This window comes from Numida meleagris, chromosome 13 (genome assembly GCF_002078875.1).
Source record: "Numida meleagris isolate 19003 breed g44 Domestic line chromosome 13, NumMel1.0, whole genome shotgun sequence".
Taxonomy (NCBI): Eukaryota; Metazoa; Chordata; class Aves; order Galliformes; family Numididae; genus Numida; species Numida meleagris.
The window spans coordinates 9,083,675-9,108,635 of NC_034421.1; the positions used below are offsets into that span (position 1 = coordinate 9,083,675).

General features: G+C 39.6%; 1 protein-coding gene across 5 annotated transcripts in view; it reads left to right on the forward strand.

Annotated features, from left to right (window-relative positions):
• The window catches only part of OTOA (otoancorin), a 36,846-nt gene that overhangs the window by 8,026 nt on the left and 3,859 nt on the right, over nucleotides 1–24,961 (forward strand). For all 5 annotated transcript variants that reach the window (XM_021411345.1, XM_021411346.1, XM_021411344.1 and 2 more), the window contains 20 exons: nucleotides 883–1,118; nucleotides 1,337–1,440; nucleotides 2,981–3,087; nucleotides 3,521–3,660; nucleotides 5,986–6,109; nucleotides 6,489–6,704; nucleotides 7,237–7,404; nucleotides 7,723–7,863; nucleotides 8,457–8,512; nucleotides 8,739–8,856; nucleotides 9,372–9,445; nucleotides 9,657–9,792; nucleotides 11,733–11,923; nucleotides 14,053–14,146; nucleotides 15,281–15,410; nucleotides 18,809–18,996; nucleotides 22,103–22,258; nucleotides 23,227–23,369; nucleotides 23,862–23,998; nucleotides 24,556–24,653. In XM_021411345.1, coding sequence (XP_021267020.1) covers nucleotides 883–1,118; nucleotides 1,337–1,440; nucleotides 2,981–3,087; nucleotides 3,521–3,660; nucleotides 5,986–6,109; nucleotides 6,489–6,704; nucleotides 7,237–7,404; nucleotides 7,723–7,863; nucleotides 8,457–8,512; nucleotides 8,739–8,856; nucleotides 9,372–9,445; nucleotides 9,657–9,792; nucleotides 11,733–11,923; nucleotides 14,053–14,146; nucleotides 15,281–15,410; nucleotides 18,809–18,996; nucleotides 22,103–22,258; nucleotides 23,227–23,369; nucleotides 23,862–23,998; nucleotides 24,556–24,653 — 2,757 coding nt within the window. The remainder of the gene's footprint in view (nucleotides 1–882; nucleotides 1,119–1,336; nucleotides 1,441–2,980; nucleotides 3,088–3,520; nucleotides 3,661–5,985; nucleotides 6,110–6,488; nucleotides 6,705–7,236; nucleotides 7,405–7,722; nucleotides 7,864–8,456; nucleotides 8,513–8,738; nucleotides 8,857–9,371; nucleotides 9,446–9,656; nucleotides 9,793–11,732; nucleotides 11,924–14,052; nucleotides 14,147–15,280; nucleotides 15,411–18,808; nucleotides 18,997–22,102; nucleotides 22,259–23,226; nucleotides 23,370–23,861; nucleotides 23,999–24,555; nucleotides 24,654–24,961) is intronic.

Here is a 24,961-nt window from a genome sequence, read left to right on the forward strand (position 1 = left end):
GGGGGTGGCCACCACCTGCATGGGATGGTAGCATGGTGGATGACAGCACTTCGTGTCCTCCCTGAAGGCCTCCAGCATGGGCATCACTGCAGGGGTGCAGAGTAACGTGGGACAAAGGCAGAGCATTTCCTCAGCCATGTGAGGTGACTGCCCAGGACAAACCCTGGATAATGCACTACTCAAGGAACAGCAGCGCAGCTTCTGCTGCTGAAGCACAGCAGACAGATGTGTAGCATGTACTGGGAGGAGGAGCAGTAGAGCATAAGCCCTGTCAATAAGCGGTGAATTTTGTCTCCTCAGATGGTGCACTTAGTTCTTCCGAGATGGGTAATAATTACAGTAGCAAACAACCAGGCCTGGGACTATCAGCTCTGACCTTGCTGTCCTGGACACACTGACATCTGAGAAGGAACAACCCAATGAGCTGTCCCTTGCCAGGGTGGCTTTTATCTGCGCTTGTTTCTTTCATGTTGCCCAGTGTCTTGAAGGGGGTGTTTGTAATAACAGCAGAAGAAATACTGCATGGGGAAAGATCTCTTCTAGAGTTGCCTACATACTAAATTACATAAGAAATAATGCCCATTCTATTCCAGTATTGTTTCATTTTTCCAAGTAACTGCCTCTTTCATGAGGGTGCACGCTGTAACTTGAGCCATTTGGCTTTTTCTGTTTTTCATTTTGATTTTGTAAAAAGATTTAAGCTGGTCTGTGGCCAACGCCAAACAGGAATTATCTGAAGAAACACAACTACGCAGTGTTCTGCAGCTATTTTTCATGAGAATAGCACCATATTGTTTGTAGAGTGCTTTCTATGAGGCTTCAAAATGAACGATTTATGGAATGAATCAGAAAGGCATTATTTTAACCCTGTGTTGTTTGCAGGAAATGGGAAATGTTATTCTTGACTGGGACAAGACTCGGGAGAGAATTTTCCAAATTCCAGGAGTGAACAGAACCTTGTTTCTTATAACACTGGAGAAATGCTTTCTGGCTCTGAGGGCAATGGACTGTGTAGATATCCTCAGCCAGATTTTGCGCATGTCAGCGGTGAACTATCTCCAACCTGATGTCGTTGGGAGTCTCCCAAATGATCTGCAGGAGGATGCTTTCAGGAACTTGTGAGCCATTTATTTTCCAGTCATCACAATTAGTGCTATGTAGCATTTTTTCTGGATATATACACTTTAAAAGAGATTACTGTACAGTCTCTCTATTTTATCAGCTATAGCTTTCCGCTTTCATCTTGCTGTTTCTAAAAGCATTTGTCCGTGTGTCTTTTGGGTGTTTTTTTCTTTGTTTACTCATTAGTGAATTAATATGCCACTGTATCACTTAGATCAGCAGTATTTAAAGACCTCTATGACAAAACCTCAGCAAACACACAGAAAGCTCTGTATGGCTGGATGAAGGAGATTCTACAAAAACCCTATAACAGAAGTGGTATGTTATGCATAACTTTTTCTTCTTGCTTATCATAAGAGAAAAACAGTCATCATAAGACTTGTCTATTGTATGGAATTGCTTCTCACATTTAACACAGGACTGCTGTGAGTAGCTCTCTGCAATGCCTTTGCTGTGGACTGCAGTAAACATAAAAGATTTGTTAATCACAGCAAATAGCTCTCCAGAGATGCTTGTTCTTCACCTCTTCTGCACGGAGATGTACTCAAAGTCCCTGTTCTCGAGTTCCTTTTCAAAGACTTAAGGATATGTGCTGTTTACTTCTGAAATCCTACTCAGTCTGGAATAGATCTGTCTGAGAGCCTATTATTTAAAGAAAAAAAATTCAGTCCAATTGTATGCATTTTCATATGTCTGTTTGCCTGGCTAATATATCTTAAATACCACAGCTGGGACAGTGCAGGGGATGCTCCACGAGAGGGCTGTAATGCCAACATATCAAAGCCAGCATTTGCGTTTCACTGAACTTCCCAGTGTATGTTCTTCCTCTTCCTCTGGAAGTGAAAGGCAAAATGCCTCCTTGTTTCAGAGGAGTGAAATCTGGCTCCTGGGACCGCAACTACTTCAAAATATCTGCATAATGTGTAAAGTCATAGTGGGGAAGATCACAGCTCTGCCATGCTGCATTCTGTCATGCGCAGGACTCCATGGTACTCAGCAGTCCTGGGAAAATCCCACAGCATCTGGCATCCTGCCTGAAACGTTAGCAAGCCCTCAGTTAATGAGAGATCACCCAGCTCAGGAGGGACTGGGGATTGCCATGCCTCTCTTATGTCCTGGTTGCTCTTTCACATGCAAAGCAGACTAGGTGGAGGGAAGATACAATTTGATGTTGAGTAGTCAAGTTAGGACACTTTGGGAAAACACTGTCTCTCTAGCTCAGATTACCCAGCTGATCTGTAAATACTTTATTCTCAGGGATCCTGATTTCATTTAAAATACTTTTTGAGAATGTTACTAGATAAATGACATTTATTAGATGTTAGGCAGTATTTTGTATTTTTGCTTACTTTTTTCCATGTAAGTATATGAATAATTATTAATTTTCTGTATTATTGCTATTGCATATCATGGAAATAAGTGTTATTATCAATAATAATATGTAAGATACATCAGGAGTTACAAAATGTCATGCCTTCCTGATTTTCTTAAATAATGTATTTGATTAGGAAAACCTACGTTTAAAAAATGCTGCTCCATCCTTAATAGTATTAGTATAATTTTGCCAGTCCTGTACTTTATCCATTTCTCTTCTACAACATAAAAGATTAATTCTTTTCATATGGGAAAATTTGAGAAATTTGCAATACTATTTCATTTTCATTAAAAAGTGAATGAGTTCATAAAAATGAGGTGGGAAGAGCCAGCTAATGGAGGGAACCTGACTCTGTCTGCAAAGGATTTTTTCTGATGTGCAGATATTTTTGATTGTTTACCAATAATAATATACTGGGTATGATTTTTTTTTTTAATAATGACTTTCCAAACATCGTAGTAAGTAACTATTTGTTCAAAACAGATTTCAATGAATCAGCTTCATGGGTCAGTGCAGAAAACTTATGGATCTTGGGAAGATACATGGTCCATCTGCCTTTAGAAGAAATTCTGAAAATCAGTCTCAGTGAAGTAAGTAAAAGAATGTTGTTGGATGTATCATTGTCAAATGAAGTCATCTACAAAAGGTATAAACACAAATGCAAACTTAAACATGAAAGAGGAGTTTATATATTTTAATTTCTTAAATATGATGTGAATTTAAATCCATTGTCAACCAATGATTCCTCTCTCATGTAATTCAAGGGGTCTTAACAGTGATATGTAGTTAATTATCTGTATCAGGCTTCTGTGACTTGTACTGAAAGGAACATGGGGGACCAATGATAGAAGACTCTCAAATTATTTGACAATTCAACAGTGTTACCTTCAAAAAATACTACATTCAAGTCTTCTTTCTTTCTGTAAAGCATAAATTGAGTCAATTAATTTATAGTGTCAAACGTGTTTTATTACATGCAGTCATTCCCTAATCCTGATGAATGACTTTGTTTTCACCGATCAGATAAGACTATTCATTAGCTACGACAATGCAACAAAGCAGTTGGATACAGTGTATGATATCACACCAGAGCTTGCACAAGCCTTCCTGGAAAGAATAAACTCATCGGGATTTGATGTGAGAAACACTTCAACTGTCTACAGGCAAGACTGTTGGTTTCTTCTTGCTGTGTATGGAGAGAATGAATAAATACGAAGAGAACTGAGGAGAGTAGAAGCAATAAGTAGCTGATGAGATTGTTGATGTGGCATAGCTTTTTCCATCCAGCAGAAAAGTACAGGCTGAAATCCAACCCTGGTTAGCATCAGTGAAGAACTGCTACTTTATGAATTTTGGAGGTGTGCCTAATTAGCTGATGCTTTGTCTCTAGCTGTGCAGTGAGGAGTTGTCAGCAGTATCAGTAAAAGGACTACAGCAGTGTGTGGGGACCCAATCAAAGCTCCATGGTGCTGTGTGGTACAGCAGCTAAACAAATTGGGAGAGCAGGACACAGGTCACGTATGCTGTATGAATTACAGACAATGGAAGTGTTTTGTGAAAATCACAGTACAGTTAGGACTTAAGGAGGAAATCTTAGCTCATGTCAGCCAGGGCTGTGAGTGGTGTCCAACTGATAATGTCACCAGAGAGGTCACAAAGTGGAGAGGTCTAAGGCCCATCCTGCTGTCTTCTTTACAGGTAGTCCTGCACAGCAGAGATGAGTGATGGTTAGGAGCTTGTGAGTTATGTACACAAGCAGAAAACTCCACGTCTAGGGCTATCAAATCAGCACTGAACTGACTTTAACAATTAAAAAAATACGTAATTCATAAACATGCAGTAAGCAAGAGCTACCTGCAGGAAAGTGCTGTGTTCTGCATTTACGTGTACGCTGTCATGTAAGTGGATGTATTTAGTCCTAAGACACCACTGTCTGGAGTTGTTTGTAGTTTCCTCAGGGAATACTTCAGAGTTTTAGACTAATGGAGAACATGGCTTCAAAGCTTCTATCATTATTGCAATGTAACTCATTGACTTCTGTGAAGTACTGTTGATTGTCGGGGATGTAAGTGACAGAATTATGCCCACACTCTAGATTTCAACGTCAAAGTCTTAAAAATGATTTTACCACTCATGAGAGGTGCCAGCTTCTCACCAGTGAGAGAAATACCCTGCTTTATAGTCCTTAATATATTCCATTTTCACAACACACTTATTTTATATTACTCACTTTAACCACACTGACTTTTTAAATGCATTTTTACTTTTAAGAAGTAGCATTATTCATTGCTACTAATCCCAGAGGAGATGAAGAGCTCTTGGTGGTTATGGAATAATGCATCAGGAGGTAATTATTTGGCAGTTATAGATGTTTCTTTGATTTATGTGTTAGTTTGATGATGCACCATGAATTTAGATGGGCTGCTTAAACAGTAGGTTGTTGTATTGTTGAGCTAGTTGTTGCTGAGGGACTAAAGGAACTAAAAGCAGAGATGATGTACACAGCAGATTTTTACCGTCTTTGTGATAGTGCTGCATGCATTGTGCACTGTCAGTCTAGTTCACATCCAGACAGGGGTCTCTGGACTCCTACACCTGCACCTTTGAATTGCTAAAAAAGCACAGACTGCAGCAGGAGAGCTGCGCCCACATCTTTGCAAGATCTTGTCCTGTGTAAGTCAATGGCAGTAAGTAATCGTAAGGCAAAGTCAGGAGGCCGCCTACCACTCCTGGTGTGAGGACTTCTCTCCACTAACTAGAGCTGTGGTTGCACTTCACAGAAGTTAATGGAAATGTTAATAGATACCAGAGGTAATGTGAAGAAAAACGAGCTCCTCGTCTGGTACGTGACGCAGCCTTGCTGTGCTGGCACAGCTGAGATGGTGAGCCACAGTACAGTTTCTCCTAACCAGCACTGAATTCATCCAAGGCCCTGTTGTATGGATGAAGCACCATGTTTGATGGGACATACAGAAGGCTTTGTTTAAACCTGAAACTACAGAAAGGCTGTGTAATGCTCTGGCTGCTGATCCGCCATATTAATGAGTTATGTTAAAGTGAAATCCAAACAGGATTTGAAGTAGAGTACCAAATATTTGCTAAACCTGGATAAGAACTCAGCAAGCCACTTCAAGACTTCCTAATAGCCCTCCATCCTTTTCCAGGCAGAAATTAACTGCCAGTTCTGCCAAAGGCAGTGGAATCTGGTAGCTGGGAAAATCCAGGCATGAACAAATGGAACTGGGAAACTTAAAATTTTTTACAGCTCAATCAATCTGAGTAGAGTTTAGATGAATACAGAGAATAGTGTATGTCCCTCATAGCCAAATTTAAGGCCATGTGGAGTTCTAAAACTGCTGCTTTAAAGTGTTAGTGACAAAGAAATGACTCAAGCTTTGAGCACAATAGGGTGTACCATACCATATTTCACTTTCCTGGGAGTGACAGCTGTTATCTCAGAAGCTAGCTAATGTATTTCTTCCTTATAGGCTGGGTTTGTTGGTTTGCTTTTATGATGACATGGAACAGCTGGATGCCGCTGTGGCCCAGGCTTTACTTCATCAAATGATTAAATGCAATCAATTGAAAGGTTTCCAGGCCAAGGTTCAGAAGGTGGGTACTGTGCTCATACTTCCTCCTACTTTGTTGTCAGGATTAGGAAAGGACTTTCTTCTTGAATTCAGAAAGATAAGAGTGAATTACTGGGACCTAAGAAATAATGAAATAGTTCTCGTGTGTATGATGCAAAATATAAAAGCTTTTTTTTTTTTTTTCCCTCACAGTAATCATTTTTTTCTTGTTCTGTTTCTTCCATGTTTCTTTGACAATTGTTGTTCTACTTCGGGATTTTTATGAAGTGTGTGGTCACTAAAGGCTTGCCAATGTCTATTCCAAAAACTCCAGTTGAAGTTTTGGGTGATAATTGGAAATTGGTTCTTGGCAGATTTGTTTCCCATCTGTTTGTTTTTTTTTGTTTGTTTGTTTGCTTTAGCTTAAATCTCAGCTCCTGAATATTGCCATGCAGAATCAGACACTGAATGATATCCTTGGATCGCTGTCAGATGCTGTGGTTGGGCTGACTTCAAGCCAGCTGGAATCTTTGTCACCTGAAGCAGTGCATAATGCTATTGCAACACTAAACCAAGTCTCTGGGTGGGCAAAAAGCCAAGTTATGATTTTATCCAGTAAATACCTCTCTTACGAAAAGGTACCTCTGATACAGCCCTCTTATCTTCTGTTTTTAGAAGTAGAATGGCTTTTTCCTCCCAATAACTGTAAATTTTGAAAAGTTCAGCACTGGTATGAGACTTCTAGAACTGTTAGTGGTCTGAAAAATTTGTTTAAATCAAATAAAAACATTCCCGAGGTGATATAATACTCTAGTAACATGGAGAGTGTGTATTTGCAATTGGCAGTTGTATATGTTATTTTGTCTGTATCGCTGCCCCACACAGCAGAATTTGCATCATCCCAAACTAAATATTCTAATATACTGTAATGGAAGGAGTCAGGGCCCTCTCTAAAGTTTTCCAAAAAAAAGAACCTCGGGGAACAAATGGGACAATTTCCGCGGAACAGTCTTGTGTAAATGTAAAGATGTCTAAGGCAAGTGCATCCCTAGGCAAGAGAAAGTACTTTATAAAGCACTCAAAAAATTGTTTTGATTTATTAACTTTTGATTTTAAATAACTCTTTTATGCACAAACCAGAAGACTTTGTTTGCTCTGTTATCTCTGCAGGTTTTATCATTTTATAATGTTAGCCAAATGGGCGCGTTGGTGGCTGGTATTAGCACTGAGTCATTCTACAGAATGAACCCAAAAGAGCTTTCTCAGCTCATTCGAGGCACAACATCCCAGTTCTCATCGGACTTATCTCCTGCACAACAACAGGGGATCCTCAGGAAGGTAATTACAAACTTTGGTATGGAGCAGATTCTCTCTGCACAAAAGCACAATAACCAGATTTGTGGAGTGTGATTTAAAATGTTACTGAGACTTGGAATAAGCTCAATGGTTAATATTTCTAGTGTTTTGTTGGTTTTTTTTTTTTAGTACTAAGTATGTTTTGAAGGCTCTCTCTGGCTTACTTCTGAGGCTTTTTTAATGCTGACATATTTTTCTTTTGTACTCTTCAGAGAAATATTACACAGAATAGAAAGACAAATCCTGTAAATCTAAGCATCAGCTCTGAAATGTCATGTATTTGTCTCTCGCACTTTTTAGATAGCTTCATCTACAGATTTTTCTTCACTGGTCACAGATGTACAAGGAGCTTTCTTTAGAGAAATATCTCTTTCTGATTTATGGAAAGAGAATGGATATAATTCTTCAGTGATGAAAGACAAAGAACTAAGAAGCAGCCAGGTAAAAAGAAAAAAAATAATAACAATGAATTTTCCATTCCACTGCAATTTAGTGTGATGGGAGAGGAGGAAAAGTGTTGAAATACATGTGTTGGAAGAACAGAGGCAGAAGGAAGGAACTGCCCCAAATTTGTTTTCACGTAAGCAGCCAGCAGCCACTTAGAGCCTAAGCAGGTTTCTGAGACAGTGTTATGAAAAGGAAAGCATTAATGTGCATAGTTTAAATATCTTCAGGGTTCTGCCACATTCAGTTTCTTTCCAGTACTGTATAGTAGATGCTTGCATATACAGCCAGTCCTCTGGCTCTGTGCAGAGATGGAAGGTTAGACCACGTGACCTCCTGAGGTCTCTTTAAACCTTAATTATTCCGTGGCCACGTGCCAGGAATGTGTTTAATGTCATTCCACAGCACCGGTCACTGGTGTGAAGGATGGGTTCACCACTGGGTACCTAACCTTGTGGTTGACCATTCTGGACACCAGAAAGGCCTTTAGAATACATGATAGGGTTAAACATACAAAAACCTTGCAGTGGTTATTGTCTTTCAACTGTATTACTGAAGTTTTACTTTAAATATGGTGGCTTTTATTTCAGGCTTTGTATCTGTATGAATTATTGTCTAAGAAAAGTTCTTCTGTTGAACTCCTAAGGTACGGATGATAGTCTAGTTCTGTTACCAGAGCAACTTTAAGGTAAACATCATGTGGTTATTTTGTACTATTTTATGTTTATTTATTTATTTATACGTTTTGATAGCCTTTAGATTACAAGAAAGAAAAGAGAGGTGGTCATAGAAACTAAACCTTAGGTTGTGGGGAGTAAGGACTAGATCCTACTAAAAATACTGAAAAGATTGAACTTTGCTTTCCCTATCAGTACAGGACAGCTTCTGAAAGGAGTGACTTGCCAGCTGATCGAAAGTATGAGCACAGACTCTTTTTTAAACCATTTCAAAGTCTTTGAAAATAATCTTCATCTGCTTTCTCCGTATCAGGTAAAACCAGAAAAAGACTTTGTGTGCATAAATACACTCAATATCCAAACTGCAAGTAAATAGGAATTTAATCTTCTGTCAGATTTTTTGTCCAAATGTGAACATGTGTGTACATGTGAACTTGTCTGTTAAAATATTTCATTTAAATCTTGTATGCATTAATTTGTTCATTATCATATTCATTTTGGCAATTTCATTTGCCACTTAAGAGTTGCAAGAAGTTTTTACAGTCATTCCACCTTGCTAATCTATAAGTAATCTTTTTGGAAATATATATATAGCTTTTGGAAAAATACAAGCACTCATGTGCACCCAAACATAGAATGTTTCATCTCTGATGTCTGCAGAAAATAAAGTCTGAACTTCCCTGTGTTTAAAAAAAAAAAAAAAAGGTAAAGAAAATTTCTCTCTGAAGATAACACACAGGGTTTCCTGTATGCTAATTTACAAGCTATATTTCCATTCTTCCTCAAAAATAACAAATGCTTAAGATCTTATTTTTGTGTTGTTTTTAGCTTAATTGTTTGGCTTGGAAGTTTTGGAAAGTCTCCAATGCATCTATTCCTCCCTTCTTCTTCCTGGCGCTCCCGTAAGTTACATCTTACCCCATCTGAAGTTACCACATCTGTAGCAGTACATTTTGAGTTTTCTTTTGAGCACTTTTTTTATAAACTACAATTTATAATTTCTGAAGTTCAGACCCGTCTCTGAGGTTTTCTGTCTCCATAGATTTTATAGGAGTGGATATTGGCATCTGAAGGTCAGGTCTGTGTTCTGAGACCATTCTAATTCTTTTGCAGGATTGAGTACCTGGAGTACATTTCAGGCCCTCTGTGTGTCCCTTTCATTGGAAGCCTTGGGAAGACTGAGATGGACCTCTTGTCTCCAAGCTTTCGCAAAAAAGAAATTGTGCTGCAGAAAGTGCAGGAATGCTTGGTAGGCACAGTTATGTGGGTCGGTGGTGGAGGGGGAGCTGCACAGAATCCACTGAACATTCCAAACTCAGTTGAGAGTAGCTGATTAGCTTTCTCTCTGTTTATTGTCATACGGTGCATCACAAAGTCACACTGCATGCTTGTAGTCTCCAGAGTGCACAAAGATGTTCATGGTCTCCTGTAGATAGACATCAACTGGCTCTTCTGCTCTGTATTTGTGCAGTGAAGCTGTAGCTCATGGCCTGGCAGACCAAAAGGCAGTAACACAGCATGGCAATTTCTTCATCATACAAGCAACAGCAATTTAAGACTGTAGCATCATTTAGATAAACTCTGAAAATCTCCATGTTTCAACAAAGATGCTTTTCTTGCTTAGGATGAACTGTGCTGACTCCTTTGTACAGGGTTCCAAATTAAGTTTGCCACCTAGAAATACTGGAAAAAAATAGACATTTAATTTAAATATTTTAAAGAAAATTACAAAAATAACTTGCTGGAAGTGCCAGTAGAGCTGAATCCTAAGACTCAGTTGTTGTCTTTTTTTAAAGCACAGCAAACAATTTGTGGTTTTCTGGATTGTACTGGTCTACAGGCAGTGATATGCAGTTTTACCAAACTCCTAATTTATTCCTAACAGAAGCCTGGTGTCTGTAAGAGTTCAAAGACCCCTGTTATGCCAGAGCTACCCAGAATTGTTTTTGAAACAGCTCTGCAGTGAGGATTTATTATAGATCAACATAGAGAGTTCATGTATTTTTCATGTAGATCAAAAGAACGCCTCTGTTTGTAATTTGTTCTCCTGGAGAAGAGAAGGCTCAGGTGGGATCTTACCTATATATGATCACAAGGGCACAAACTGAAATACAGGAAATCCCAAGTAAATATAAGGAAAAGGCTTTTGTTACTGTAACGATGTTTGAACACTGGGACAGATTGCTTAGGGTGAGTTTCCGTGTGTGGAGATGTGCAAAACCCAACCCAGTGAGGCCCCAGGCAACTGGCTGTAGCTGACCTGCTTTGAGCCCAGGGTTTGGACCAGGCAATCTCCAGAGCTCATCCAGAATCAGCCATCCTGTGGTTCTGCTTGCACTCATTGCTGCACTGCATTTCGTACAGGGATGTCAGTCACTGTTTGCATAAGTTTTTGTCTTACCTGTTTCTATTTTTGTATTTTCTTCATGCACTGTTTTGATTTTGTTGTTATCTGCCTAAGGAAACATTTTTCTTGGCCTCTGTGAATATTACCAAATATTCTTAGGAAATGTCTTTGATCACAGTGAAGTGGCTGGGACAGCCTGACCCTGCCAACCCATTTGCAGCTGAAACTATTCCCTCTTGCTCCAACCATTGCCACTCCTTCTGAGCTGTATGTGGCACAGACAGTTGTACCAAGAAGATTTTGTGATTCCTGCCACCAGGAAGCTCAGCAGCCATCGTTTTTTAAGGAAAGCTAGTTTGTGATGCAGCTTTGAATATTCATGTCCTTGTACATATGAACCACTCCTACAGTCCCTCGTGTTTTAGATAGAGAAACTGCAGAATGAAGCTTTGTGGTAACAGGAGCTTGTGGCCCCTTTGCCACACAGGGCCATGGGAGGACTCTCCTGGGAGCAGAACTGCACTGATTCTGTGCTTGTTGAGTGGTCACCTGGAGACTATGGCAAGCATTTTACATTACTTTTTATGTGTGGTTCATTATGAAATAAATAAAGAATGCACTAGAGCTCAACAATTGCTTATTAAATATCACCAGTTGTGTTGGTAAGAGCAAGAAGTATAATGTGGCTTCAGCAGAAACTGTAGATAGAGTTGCTAGTGCAAACTGTAGTGTCTTTGTTCCTTAAAGGGTCACAGGGCTTAAATGTGTTGTGATGCAGTTGAGTGATACAGGGCAAGAGCCAAGATTAGCTCAGTCAACAAAGTAAATGCTTCTTGTTTCAGAATGGCTCCATTGCTGATGAATATGATGTTGACCTACTTGGAAATCTAATCTGCCACTTACCTCCAGCTTTTCTACATGGCAGAATGTCCCTAAAGGCAATGGCAGCAGCCCTTCATCAATTCAAACTCTGCCGACAGCTTAGCCATGAGCAGAAGACTGAAATTAAATACAAACTCCTTGAGTTATATGGGTAAGGCATTAGGTATAGTACCTTGCTTCTGCTGGCAGTTAAGGCATGTGGAGTGTTAAGGCAGTGCTCTCTGTTCACTAGAATGACATTTCTGTTTGTGTGTAATGTGATAACTGCAGAACAAACTACAGCCCCAGGGACACCCTGGATAAGTTAAGTCCCAGAGGAAAAAAGAGAGAAAGCATAATGGTTGAGGAGTGGCAGGCAACAAGAATCTCTGGTGTTGCAAGAGCCAGGGGTTACTGGGGAAGTATGGGACAGAGAGCCGAAGAATTCTCACATTTGTGCACTGATCTGAGAAGAAAAGGATGACTGCAGGCACCAGTGGCAACTGGAGAGAGCCAGAGGAGGAAGCAGAGGGATATAAAGTTCAACCAATTGAAGCAACAGAGGAGAGAGCGTGTTAGATATCGTTAATGACTGAGATTAGGAGGCTGGTTTGAACCACCACGCTGTATCAGTCACGCAAAAAGCAAAGCTGTCCTCTGTCAAGAATATAACATTTATCTCTTGCATACTCTTAGAGATATCTTGCCTCTGAAGGCAAAGACTGAATACTTAGTTTCTAAGCATCCCTTTAGTCCCAAAGTCTGTCACTGGGTGCTTTCAGTCATTTTAGTTTTTCATTCAGCTTCCTCCTAGTTGTCAGGATTTTTGTGGTAATGTTATCTGTATTTTCCAACAGATGCCATCCCTGCATTCTTTATCTTTATACAGATTCATGTGAATGAATCATGACACGCTGTGCTAAATAACACTTCTTTTTATTATTAACATATATAACACCTGTCTAGTCAAGTGTCCTCATAGCAGGGCAATAAATCCAACAGTTTTCTAAGAGAACACACACTTTCAACAGACTGGTACACTACTACCTCCTGCAGAGTTTTCCACTCTGAAAATTATTTATCCAAGTGCTGTGTTAAGTTAACCCCGAAATGGGTTGGCTAATATTTGTCAGTTTTGTGTCAAACAGCCCAAATAAGCACAGGGCTAAGCAACATATATTTTGAAACACCCTACATCACTCAGAGCAGAACCTCCTACATATTCCTCCAAATAATTTAGCATGTTATTCCAGGAGGTATAGAAAGGATCATAGAAAGGATTTCTAAAACAGAAGCGGCTTAGGTGTCATTAGACCTGCCTCTCTGAAGCATTAGAGCTGCCTTCATCTGCTCTTGGATCTTACAGGTGAAGGAGATAGTTCTGACAGCCTAACAGGGAGCCAAAAAAGAAGCTGTTTAATTTTTCGGTGTCATCACCTATGTTTCCTGTCTCTGTCCCTTTGTTTCGAAAAGACTGAGTTTCTTTCCTGAGCTGCTTAGTGAATTTGATCTCTTCAGAATGAGAGGGAAACTGTCCACTTTTCCTAGGTGAGCATGGGCCTGTTTTTCAGAAATGCTGAAGACCCACAGCTCCCATTGGCATCAGGGAAAGCTGCAGTTGCCCAGCAGCAATGAAAAAGTGCCTGTAATCCTGCAAATGGTTCAACATTACAATATATTTTTTGTTTGTTGTTTTGATTTGGTTTTGTTTTAACTTAGAGAAGCAAGTACTTGCAAGTATTGCCTGCCTATCAGCCAAGTTGGTCCTTAGGATAAGGTATTTAGAAAAAGGATGGTTTCAGTTTTGATTATGATGGTTCTTATTTGGATTCCATTTAGCAGAATACTATTGCAGTATGAATCTGATAGAAAATGGGAAATTTTAATTGTTCTGAAAATAACTTTCTCTTTTCTTGAACACTGTAATGCTAAGGATGTTACGAACATTGAGGGAGAGAGAAGGCAAAGCAACGTTTGAAGGCTTTCTCTGTACATCCTGAGAATTCCACTAATCCTCCGTATGTCAGAGGGAGATGGGAAAATACAGTCTGATGTTAATAATGGAATCATAGAATGGATTGGGTTGGAAGGGACCTTTAAGATCATCCAGTTCCAACCTCCCTGCTGTAGGCAGGAACACCTCCCACCAGACCAGGTTGCTCAGTATGCACGAATCATTACACTGGCGTAGGATCATCTGTCTTTCCTGTATGATACAGTATAAGAAAAACTCTGAAGTTTCAGTGTAATTTTGATTGCAAGCATTCTTCATTAATAAGATCTTCCAAAATATTTTTTCAGTTCTCCAAAGAACTGGACAGCTGAAACAACGTTAGATGTTGGACCTTTCATAGCTCAGTTGTCAAAAGGAGAATTAAATGTCCTTGCTGAAAAGGTATGTTCTTATTTTAACTTCTAAATTTATTAAACATTATGTTTGAATTTGGATTTGTGAATGCAGTAGCAGCCTAGATTATGTAACCTATGTTATGAATGTTAAACTAGGGTAATAAATATTTTGGCAAGGAGCCATGTGTTAATGCTTTTATCCATTTACACGTTTTTGACTTGATCAAAATTTCTGAGATTTCTTCTCTATTCTAGGCAATTATTTGCATACATACAGTGATAATTGCACATTGGCATGCAGAAAAAATATGCTGTGTTTAAAATGATGCAGACAAACATTTTTAGAACTGTATACTGTGTAGCATTGTTTCCTTCATTCCTCTGCCTCTCAACCATAAAAGTTATGTTTCTTACTTGTTAATAATGGGCTCATGCTGATCAAATCAGCATTTACTCATGTGGCCCTTTGCCCAAGGGCCAGTTTAGCACACATAACAACTAACAGCCCCAGCACTGCATCTTGTTGTTTCTTTGCCCTCTTTAGTTCATATAATCTTACAACTTTTTATGTGTAAGGGTAAACTGTACTGGATTGAGGAATTCATTACTCTGCAGAAATATGTGAGCACAGTCAGCAGCTTTTCTCAGGAAATAGTGCTTATAATTGACAAATAGAATAGGACTCTTCAATTGAAAGGGAGGTGCCCAGCAGGGCAGAGAAGAGATACCAGAACATCACAAAACCCTAAAAAAGATGAAAAGGTAAAAATTATTTCTCATAATTTAGCTAGGTCCCTGTGCTCAATTTTTACATTTATTTGACAAATTTGAAACAAACAAAATAAGACATTTTCCATGCTGCACATTACAGACAGAGGAGTTCGTTGCTACACAGTCAGCAATCAGGCAGTGCACAGATACTGCCAGAACCTGTGAAGGCATGATAGAGGGAGAATCTCTCAGAATTTACTTTGTTTTTAGTATTTTTTTCCTTAAACATCTGCTGTTAACCTTTCAGAAGCAGCCAGTTTATTGCCTTTCACTTGCTAAGCATCTGCATGAAGAGGAAGGAGGCTGAGCTGTTACTAACCTCCATTTTGCTGAGGTCTGCACAAATCTCTCTCCAGAATTTATTTTAAAAAAGGGAAAGATGTCTTATTTTTTTTCTTTCCTTTTGAAGTTTCCAGATATCATTTTGCAAATAGCAAAGACAATTGAACCAGTTTCTTCAGCTGAAGAGCTTCTATTAACTGTATTTGAATCTGTCTCCAATGCCACTGCCAACAGGGAGCCACATCTCACCACACCAGGTGAGTGTTTTACCTGGTGTCTGTGCAATGTCAAAGTGCAAGATTTACAGTTCAAACTGACTTTTTCTTTTGCCTTGATCATCATATGCATTCCAAGGACAATGAAAATGAAAGCACTCAATAACTTAACAGTCTACTCACATAAGTGGTGAATCTTTGCTCTGTTGCCCATAGTCATCTGATGCATTGACCAATTGCTGAAACACTTGATTTCAGTACTTCATTGCAAGGTTAAGTATCTCCTGGAATGTCTGTACTTCCACTAAAGAAAAGATTATTTGAATTGGGTTTTTTGTTGATTTTTAACTTTTTTGGCTTCCTTTGTAATTAAATGAAGCTCCTTGAATTATGAAGCTGTGGAGGTGACAAGTTACTGTTGTGCCAAAAGATTACACATAGTTAATCCTTTGCCAGACATGAGCATATGTTGATTCAGCTGTTCTGAAATCTGACATTGGTTGTGGCACTGTGTTTTGTTATAGTCTAAGATTTATTAATAGTCAATCTACTAGAATCTCTGGTGACAAATTGATCATTTTCTTTGGAGAAGGTGCATACTTTGACTATATTCTATTACAACAATTCTTTCCCATATCTTAAATTCACCCAAGCAGAATTTTTAGGCCATGTCGTCTTGTGCTGTGGAGAACGACCTTGCTGTGGTGGAAGCTTCTGAAAGCACTGATTAGCATTTAGCACTCAGTGGTTTCAGGGAGGCTGGTACTGACTGCCTTTGAAAACCTACCCATCAGTTCTGTCTAACAGTACAAGTCCAAGCTCTCACCAGCCCCTGCGCCTGCCTGGAAATCCTCCCACTTACGTAACAGCAACTCTGGATGATGGCTGAGGCATCCCTTACAATGCTGTATTCATACACAGGAGGTAGTGTTCTGCAGAGCTGTATTTTTGCGTTGGTTGAACAAAACCATGACCTCTATTGGGCGGAGGAGTCATTACAAATTATCATGCTCTAAAAAAGCAGGATCAAGCTGATAGAGTATCAGAGTCCAGCTGTGTGGAGCAAATTCACTCTTCTCTGAACAAGTAAACCATCCAATCTTTAATTATTACAAAATTAGTCTCCTTACAGATGTTTCTTTAGAACTTGATCACAACACCACCAATCCCAAATACTGTAATCAAACTCATGTTCAGTGCAGTTGCAGAGCTGTCTCATCTGCATTGCGAGACCAATATAAACCTGCCAGTGAAGCTAATGGCCTTTGTCAAAAGATAACAGGGTTCCAAGGTTGCTTGCTCTGCACTCAGGGTGCGCTGGCACAGCTGGGAACAGGCCTGGAGGATGGAAAATGAAGGAATTGTTTGTGTTGATGCAACAAGAGATGTTTCTGCTCTTTAAGCGTGGTGTTGAAGTTCTGTTGCCAAGCATAATCTCCACACAGCTCACATTGTAGTTTCAGTAAGGAATGAAGTTTTATGGCTGATTTCTAAATTACTAGAAAATGTGGTATTAGAAGAATGGCTCTAGGATAACAGGGATGCTCTGCGTGATGCCAACCTGCTATTTAACATTTCCTATTGGTTGTGAGCAAATAGTAATGACAGTAATAATTGCTAGTGATAGTTCATACATCTCTACCTATACCAGGGGAAAAAAAAAGGTGATGCTTAAGGCAAATTGGAGCATGTGAGGCAAAATTCAGCAATTGTGTGTCCGAGATGCTACCAGAAAGCAGCAGCAGTAGTGGAAAAATAATTCAGGTTGCTAACTCACAGCACTGAGATGTTATAAGATGTTATCTATGTAATATGTTCTTCATCAAACTAAATATAATTATGTAGCAGAAGGAAGAATGAAGAAGTATCAGATACAGGAAGCAAAGCCAGGAATCTAATTAGTATTTCCCTCTGTAACTGTGCCAGTGTATCTGGTGTGTTGCAAATAATAAAATCAATGTTTTGTTTTTCCAAGAACAAAAAATTGAGGTTTTCACGACTTGGGGAAAGGAACTGTACTGGGCAGTATTTACATGAGAAAAGCTGACCTTTTGCAGAAGGGGAAAGTGAAACAATGCATCTTCACAGGAGGGAGCGCACAGGGAGAGCAGAATGTCAGCTGGTACAGTGCAAACTGAACAACGTTTTCGTTTGCTCAACAGATTCGGTCTTTTCAGTGTTCTACCCACTACTGCAGCTTCCTTTGATGCAAATAAATCCCTCCTCTGCCTGCTTTCATTGTACAAATCTACTTTATACGTCCTCACTTCCATTTATTTATCTGGGGGAGCTTAGCTCTGATGCAGCATCTGTGGAATTCTTGCATTTTACTGGTAATGGCCATATAATCTCCACATATCTTCAGATTTGGTTTAGATAATTGTTTAATAAGGTTTCCTAAATTAGTGACAGGAGATAGAGCAGTAAGCAAGCATGTTAGGATTCTATTTTCTGTTTTCTGTCAGTATGAGAGGTAGATTACACCAAAAAAAGACCAGGATTTGTTAAAACACACAGTGGAAAATCTCTCATTTAATCATACATGGGGCCGGAAGCTGACCATAAATCAGATTTTTAAATGCAGGTCATCTGCCCAAACAGTTCTGCTGTAAGTGAGATGCTCTCTCTCGTTCCTGACATTTTAACAACACGCTTGACATGGAGAACAAGCACCATGGTTCTGTGACACATCCAGTTGCTGCCTCCACCTTGTTTAAATGTCAGGCAAGTTTTACAAGCCGTACATCTCTGTCAGGGTACTTCAGCATGAAGGGATTTCTTATGTCTGTTACTTTCCTGTTGAGCTGGATTCAGAAACAAACTGGTTGAATGGTTCTGGTTGAATGTAGAGGAGTTCATTCAGTTGCTATATATATATATAGCAACTGAATGAATATGTATATATATATTTAAATTTTTCTGAGCAGCATTGGAGCTGGATGGAGAGTTCCACTGAGGCCATCTCAGAGATCTGTGTTTGATTCCTACTGCAATATGCCCCCAGGGAGCAGTGCTGTTACTGCAGACAAAGCTCTCACCTGAGTTTGATTCCTTTAGGCAACTAGTCTTGAAAAAAACTTGGAAGATCTCAGTTGCTCTCAGCATTGTGTGCATTCAGATTTTAATTTGATTGTAGCACATATTGTAACAGTTCTGAAATACGTGCTACTCCTCTTTTCTTTTCCAGCATGCACTGCCTTTGAAGGACAAAGAATATAGTTGAATCTGACAAATTAGGAAAATTATAGTTTTATATCCAAGATATCAGTGATACAAATATTTAAGGAAATTATTTCATTTCAAGATAATTAATTAATATTACATTGTTTGCAGTTAATTCACAGTCCATAAGCCTCCTAACTTTTAAATCTTCCTATTCAATTTCTTTATTTTGGTCTCTTTGAAAAATATTCTTATTATTTGACTTTTTTTTCCCCCAGATTGCCTGGCAACCAGAGCCCCTTCTTCAGATGAAATTATTAAGTTAGCAGAAGCAAATGTCTATTGGTCAGCTCAGGAGCTGAAATGCATGGATGCAGCGACTTTTGACAAGAATGTGGAACTTCTTGGGACTGTCTCCAGCTTCAACGACTCCCAACTTATGGCCTTGAAGGAAAAAGCCAAGCAGGTAACTATCCTGTATGTAAAAGAAAATTTAATGCATAATTTATCTTGCTGCTACTGAACTATGGGGTTCTGAAGTAACTGTGCTATGGTGATGTCCCTACTGCTTCAGGAATATCTGTTGCTCATTAGAAAAATAACATGAGGTGGTGGTAGAAGATTATTGCCTTGTTTTAGAGTCAACAGGTAAGTTGTTCTGAGCTATTGGCTGCAATTTTGCTTTCCAATGGTTTTTCAGTTGCTTGCTTCTCACTTTTCTTTTATAAATGAAAAAAACAGCAATCTGTACTATAGGTTGTTGGTTGGCCTGCTGAGAATCCAGCTCAGAGTGTTCAAGTGTCTGAATCCATGTTGAACACAGTTTACAGTGTAATAAAACCAAATTGACTGAAAGAGAGGATACTTGGGTGGGTAAGCCACAGGTCTCTGCCCTGGGCATTGAGTGTGGGTGGTGCCTGTGGTGTGTGCCAGAGCACAGGACAGGGTTGGGTGCTGCCAGCACTGTCCCTTGTGTCAGGGGCAAAGCATCAGCAGAGTGTGTGGGCTCTGTGCAGTGCTGCCTTGGTTAGCTGTGGGCCCCTCAAAGCCAGACCTCACTCATCTCTGAGCCTGGTGGTGCATTCATCCTGGTGGTCACCTGCTTTTTCTGTTTGCTGGTTTTGTCCCAAACAGACTTCTGTTTCAGCCAGGAAAAGCCTTAGGGTGCAGTCATACCTATTGTCTTGGCTTCAGAAGAACCAGTGGTGAAGAGGTCAGCGTGCCCAGGCTGTCTTCAGCTTCAGGTCACCAGTGTCTGGTGGAGGTTGTCTCGTCTCTGTCTCCACCTGTCCCTACCTGTCCCTGGCTACCTTTTCCTGAATCCCATTCTGTCAAAATGATGCAACATTTTAGAAGTCATTTTTAGGTTTCATTGAATTGTTATGACAGAACAAGGTTAGGAAGTTTCTACAAGTGCAGTTAGCTGCAAGTAGGACAAGTGCAGATGCTTGGAGATCTGAAGGCTGCGTCAAAGTGAGCCTGGACAGTGTCCTTGTAAAGTGGCAGTTGCAGCCAAAGCAGTGGAGCTTTGGGTAGATAAGCCAAAAGTGCAGTTTTAGCAGTGCAGCTCATCTTTTAAAACTCCCAAACTACAGGTGCCTGAAGAGAAGAGGCACTAGCCAGATGTCTGTGACTGTGACTGTGCAGCTGTGTGTCTGCTGTGACAGGACAACAACTCACTGCATCAAATACATTTGTCCCAAGACAGCCTCCCTCTGTCAGCACAGAGGCATGTGGGTGGGAAAGGGAAGAAAAAATTCTAGAGGATAATAAAACTAGTGCTCATCCGAGATGGTGAAAACTAAAGTATTTTACAGCAGTGCAGCATAAAGGTGTGATTACAGAGTGATATCTGCTCTAGAGAAATTGTCAACAAGGTTGATATGCTCCTATATTCAACTCAAAGATGCACAGGTCTGTAGTGCACTGAATTTTGTATATTTGGTCTTTGTGAGTATTGGTGAGACAGACTGCTGCTAGACAAGGATAGACTTTGTATATTAATCTGTCAGATGCAACATGCTATGGCAGTCAACACCAAGCATGAGAAATCAGTCTAGGCAAAGGAACTGCAGCTCTTTGAAATTATATGCATAAGATGCTGTTGTATTATTAACTAAAGGGCATCTATGATTAAAGGTTTGATTAAGCCTGATTTAATTCCTTCTAAATTGATTTATTTCCTCTAAAATAAACTGCATGCTACTCATGGCCGCAAACTAATTCAAAAAAGTCTAGTTATCAGATTGTGTCTTAATGAAGGTAAGCAGCTTAACTCACTTGGAAGTGGAAGGTCTCCAGGCTCTGTGCTAGTAACAGATGTATGGTTTTGTAGTCTCTAGATGAATGAGGACAAAGGAGAGGTTCAGTTTTCATACACTGTGTTATTTATACCATTATGTCTGAGATTTCTTCAGCACTGTCAGATAATGCTATTTATGAAGCTGCTCAGATTCTGTATTTTATGACCTAGATCAGGAAACAGGCACACAACATTTTTAACTGTATGTGTTTCATGTATCTCTTAAGCTAGAGAATTAGTGGCATTAAAATTCAGGTAATGCTTTTTACTATGTCTTTTCTTTGGAGAAGACTGAAATTTCCCAGACTTGGGCTCATTTTCTGTTTCTTTATGACCTTGTAAAAGTGACATAAAAGATCTAGTGGATACACAGTCAGAAGGTGTGGGTCTGGCAAAGGCTCTCTTAAACAAATCCTTAACCTGAGAGTCATAGTTGAGACAAAGCACCTCGACAGTCCTGGGGCATCTCCAGGGTGTGCGTGGTGGCACAGTCAGCACACAGCCCCCAGCTCTGCGTGGGGCTTATCTTGTTCCAGAGGTCTGACCCTTTGTCTTCTGTGAGTTGTACAGCAAACACCAGCCCTCTGAAAATGGAAAAAATATTTGCATGGAATGGTCAGCTTAGCCCAGGATGTGCTTTTACATTCATTTCTCTATATGGAGTTGTTAGCACAATCACATATGAGAGAACTCTCTCATACTGGCTGACATCATGCAAAGCTCCTGAAGTATCTGAGATCTTTAAGGGGATTTTTTTTTCCAATATATACCTGTCTTGTTCAAGTTACTTCTGTCAGCCGAAACCCAGTGTCTTTCCTCTGCAAAAGCAATTGACCACATCCTGAGCAATACTGACCACTGACTCCAATCTTCTGTAATTCCCAACTAAATACAATCGCTAGTTCGGGGCTCTGCAGGTTGCTCCTGATGGCCATTCATTATTGCTTATTCAGGAAGATCTTTTCCTGAAATTACAATTTCCTTGGGGCTGGTCTGTGACAGCTTTTGAGTCTATACTGTAACTGCACCACAAATAAAGCTAAAAGAAGAGGAACTCATCAATATAAGTACATTGATTTTGATATTCTAGATAAACTAACTGTTATAATTTCAGTACCTACCTTCACAATATCCAATCTCTGCCTTTTGTGTGTAAAGAAAGATATATCAGGTATTGGGACGCTTAAAAACAAGTGTTTGAGGGATGGTGTACGTAGAGAAAGATTGACAGTGATCTAACATGTTATAAATTAATGAATCTGTTCTAAAGGTTTGGGGGTCGCTGCTAGGCTGGAAGAGCTATCATATTGTTTCTCTGGGGCGCACTGCACTGGCACTCACTGAAAATGAAATTGAAGAGCTGGATTTACATTCAATTGACACCATTTCTGTCCTGAGTCAACAAGCAGAATGGACTCTTACCCAGGTAAGCACATTACTGAATTTACTATTGAATGTATTTCCTTTGGGATTAAGGTCGTGGGATTGCCTAGGAAACTGATACAGCCACCCCTCCCACTCCCTGCTGGTTGTTTTCAGCTGTGGCCACCACAGATGACAGCTGTTAGGTCAGCACTGATGTCTACTTGACTGTTGGCTTCCCTGATGAGATAGCCAAGAGGATGTCTATCAGTGTTAATTGTAATAATTGTGGTCAGTCAGTGAATCAGTATTAATTGTGGTTGTGACCAGTATTCCTTAGCTCTTGCCCACCAAGTAATAAAAGAGGTCAGCAGCTCCTCTCACACTGGTCCCTGAAGAGATGCTGCTGCTGGAAGATGCAGGCCTTTTCTCACTAAGAGTAATCACTGAAGAGGTAGTGTACACCCCAACCTTAGCATTCACTGGCCTAGAAACCTAAGTAGACAGCAAGTATGCCACTTGGGTGCTTTGTTCCTTTCATCTTCCTTTCTTTGAATAACTTCTGATTACATCAATAGATTTTCATATTAAATTGAGAGAAAATGACAGTTAAATAAGGCAAGACAACCTGATATTAGAAAACCTAAATAATTCATATTAATCCCGTTGATTAATTTGCATTTCTTTCTAGCAATTTAACTGAATTTGGCAGCTCTGTTAGGCACTTCAGTGCCCATTTCTTGTAGGGAGGCAGTCACTTGTGACCCAAGAGAAGACATACTGAATACTTTTAACTTGCTTGCATTTGGGAAGTGGCTGTATAATCATGCCCTGCTTAAGTGACTCAAATAGGTGGTGCCAGTGCTCCTCCTGAAGGCCACGACAGAGCCATTATTTACATTGGAGAGGCTCAGGATTATATATGGTCCCTTTGAAACACTCTATAGCTTCCGGTAAGAGTTTGGGCTGCTGGTAGCAAAATCTTCCATTATATTTACTCAGTTCGCACCTAATACCTTCTTATTTCTGCAGGCAAGATCTATTTTGCAAAGTTTTCTAGAAGATTCTGGGCAAACAATGAGTACATTAAAAAGCTTTGATTTAGTTGGATTGGGAGCTATTCTCTGCGCTCTGAACTCCACAGAAATCATGTCCATAAGGACTGCTGAATTCAGGTACTGCATTTGAAACATAACAAAATTGTTAGTATCTCTATTGATAAAATGCAAACTTTTTTTCCTTGAAGATTTACAGAGCCTAAAGGGCTCTTTTTGGTTGCGTTCTAAATGCTTTAAGAAAGGCAGTAGTTGTTACAGAAGGCATACAGTAGCTGTTTAAAATGCAGTCATTTTAAATTTCTTCTGCCATTTGTATCCCACCATTCAAGTACTGCACTATGAGACCTTGCAGCCTACAGTAGGGAACCTGCTTTAGCAGGGGCTTGGACTAGATGATCTCCAGAGGTCCCTTCCAAACTCTGTGATTCTGTGAAACCTGGGTTTTTGCTCCAGGCATTACACATTTGCTTGCAACATTTGTACAACAACATTTTGTACATTTTAACTCAGAAAGAGTTTACATTCTTGCTACTGCAGACTAAGTGTATTCCAGGCACTTTTAGTATTGCATGCAATTGCAGCATGTCATGTTAACCTTGTCTTTTGCAGTGCTGCTGTTGCAAGAATTGGCCTCCTGCTGTGTAGCACCCCTGTTCTGAGGCAGTTTAAGAAGATAACGGAGTCTGTGTTTGGAACTGCGAGCAGCTGGAATGGCTCTGTGTTACAGGAAATTGGTACTATAGCAGGTAACAAATTTCAGACTGCAGATGGTGATAGTTGTGAAGCAGTGTTATTAAGTGTTGAGTGACAGGTTTGTGTAGTGGTGGATTTTTCTAGACTGGCAAAAGATATTTCTTCCAGAGAGGAGGGATGGACATTCAGCCATTTCTTTAGCACTAAGGATAAGTTGTGGTAGTCTCTGTAAGGTGCCTCCCGCTGCTCTTTTTTTAAAGCCTTCCAATGATTTTGCTTAATGCTCCCTAAATCTTCCCGTTTTAACAGAAGCTATGAAGAAACATTCCCTAATAATACTACTTTTGACTTCATAGATTTTTATCATATCTCCCCTCAACTGTGTCTCTTTTACAAGCAAAAGAGTTATTTAGTGGTCCCTCAGATAGAGTATGCTCCATACCAATGACTAAGGTCAGACAACTTGTAATGTTTGAATACAATGTAAGAAACAAGAAAATAAAGAACCAGTATTTCTCAATGAAACATATGTAAGAAATACATTTATTAGATATTTTGCACAAGTGTTATCTAAAAGTCAATCTAATAAAAAAAAGTATTACCTTTGCAGGTGGTTTGAATGAGGATGAATTAAAAGCTTTTGATAAAAACCTGATGCCATATTTCCAGCCAACAGCAATAAGAAGTATACCTGCTGAAATTTTCCAAGTAAGAGCTTTATTAGTGAAGAAGTAATCATTTTTTTATTGCTTTTACTCTGGTAAAAATAAACTGCAGCACTGGTTTTGGGTTCCAGTAAGAATTTTTCTATGGCTTGAGAGACAGTCAGGGATCTAAAACATACATTTTGAACTATGTTATCTGTATTTGTGATGAGCATAAAATATGTTAAGCAAGCTTTGTTTTTTTCCTCGGAATGCATATCAGGGAAAAAGCAAAGACCTGGGGTCAGAAAGCACAGAAGGGACTCTCTTTCTTTTGATACTATATTCAGATCTGAGTTTTCTTCTCTGTTT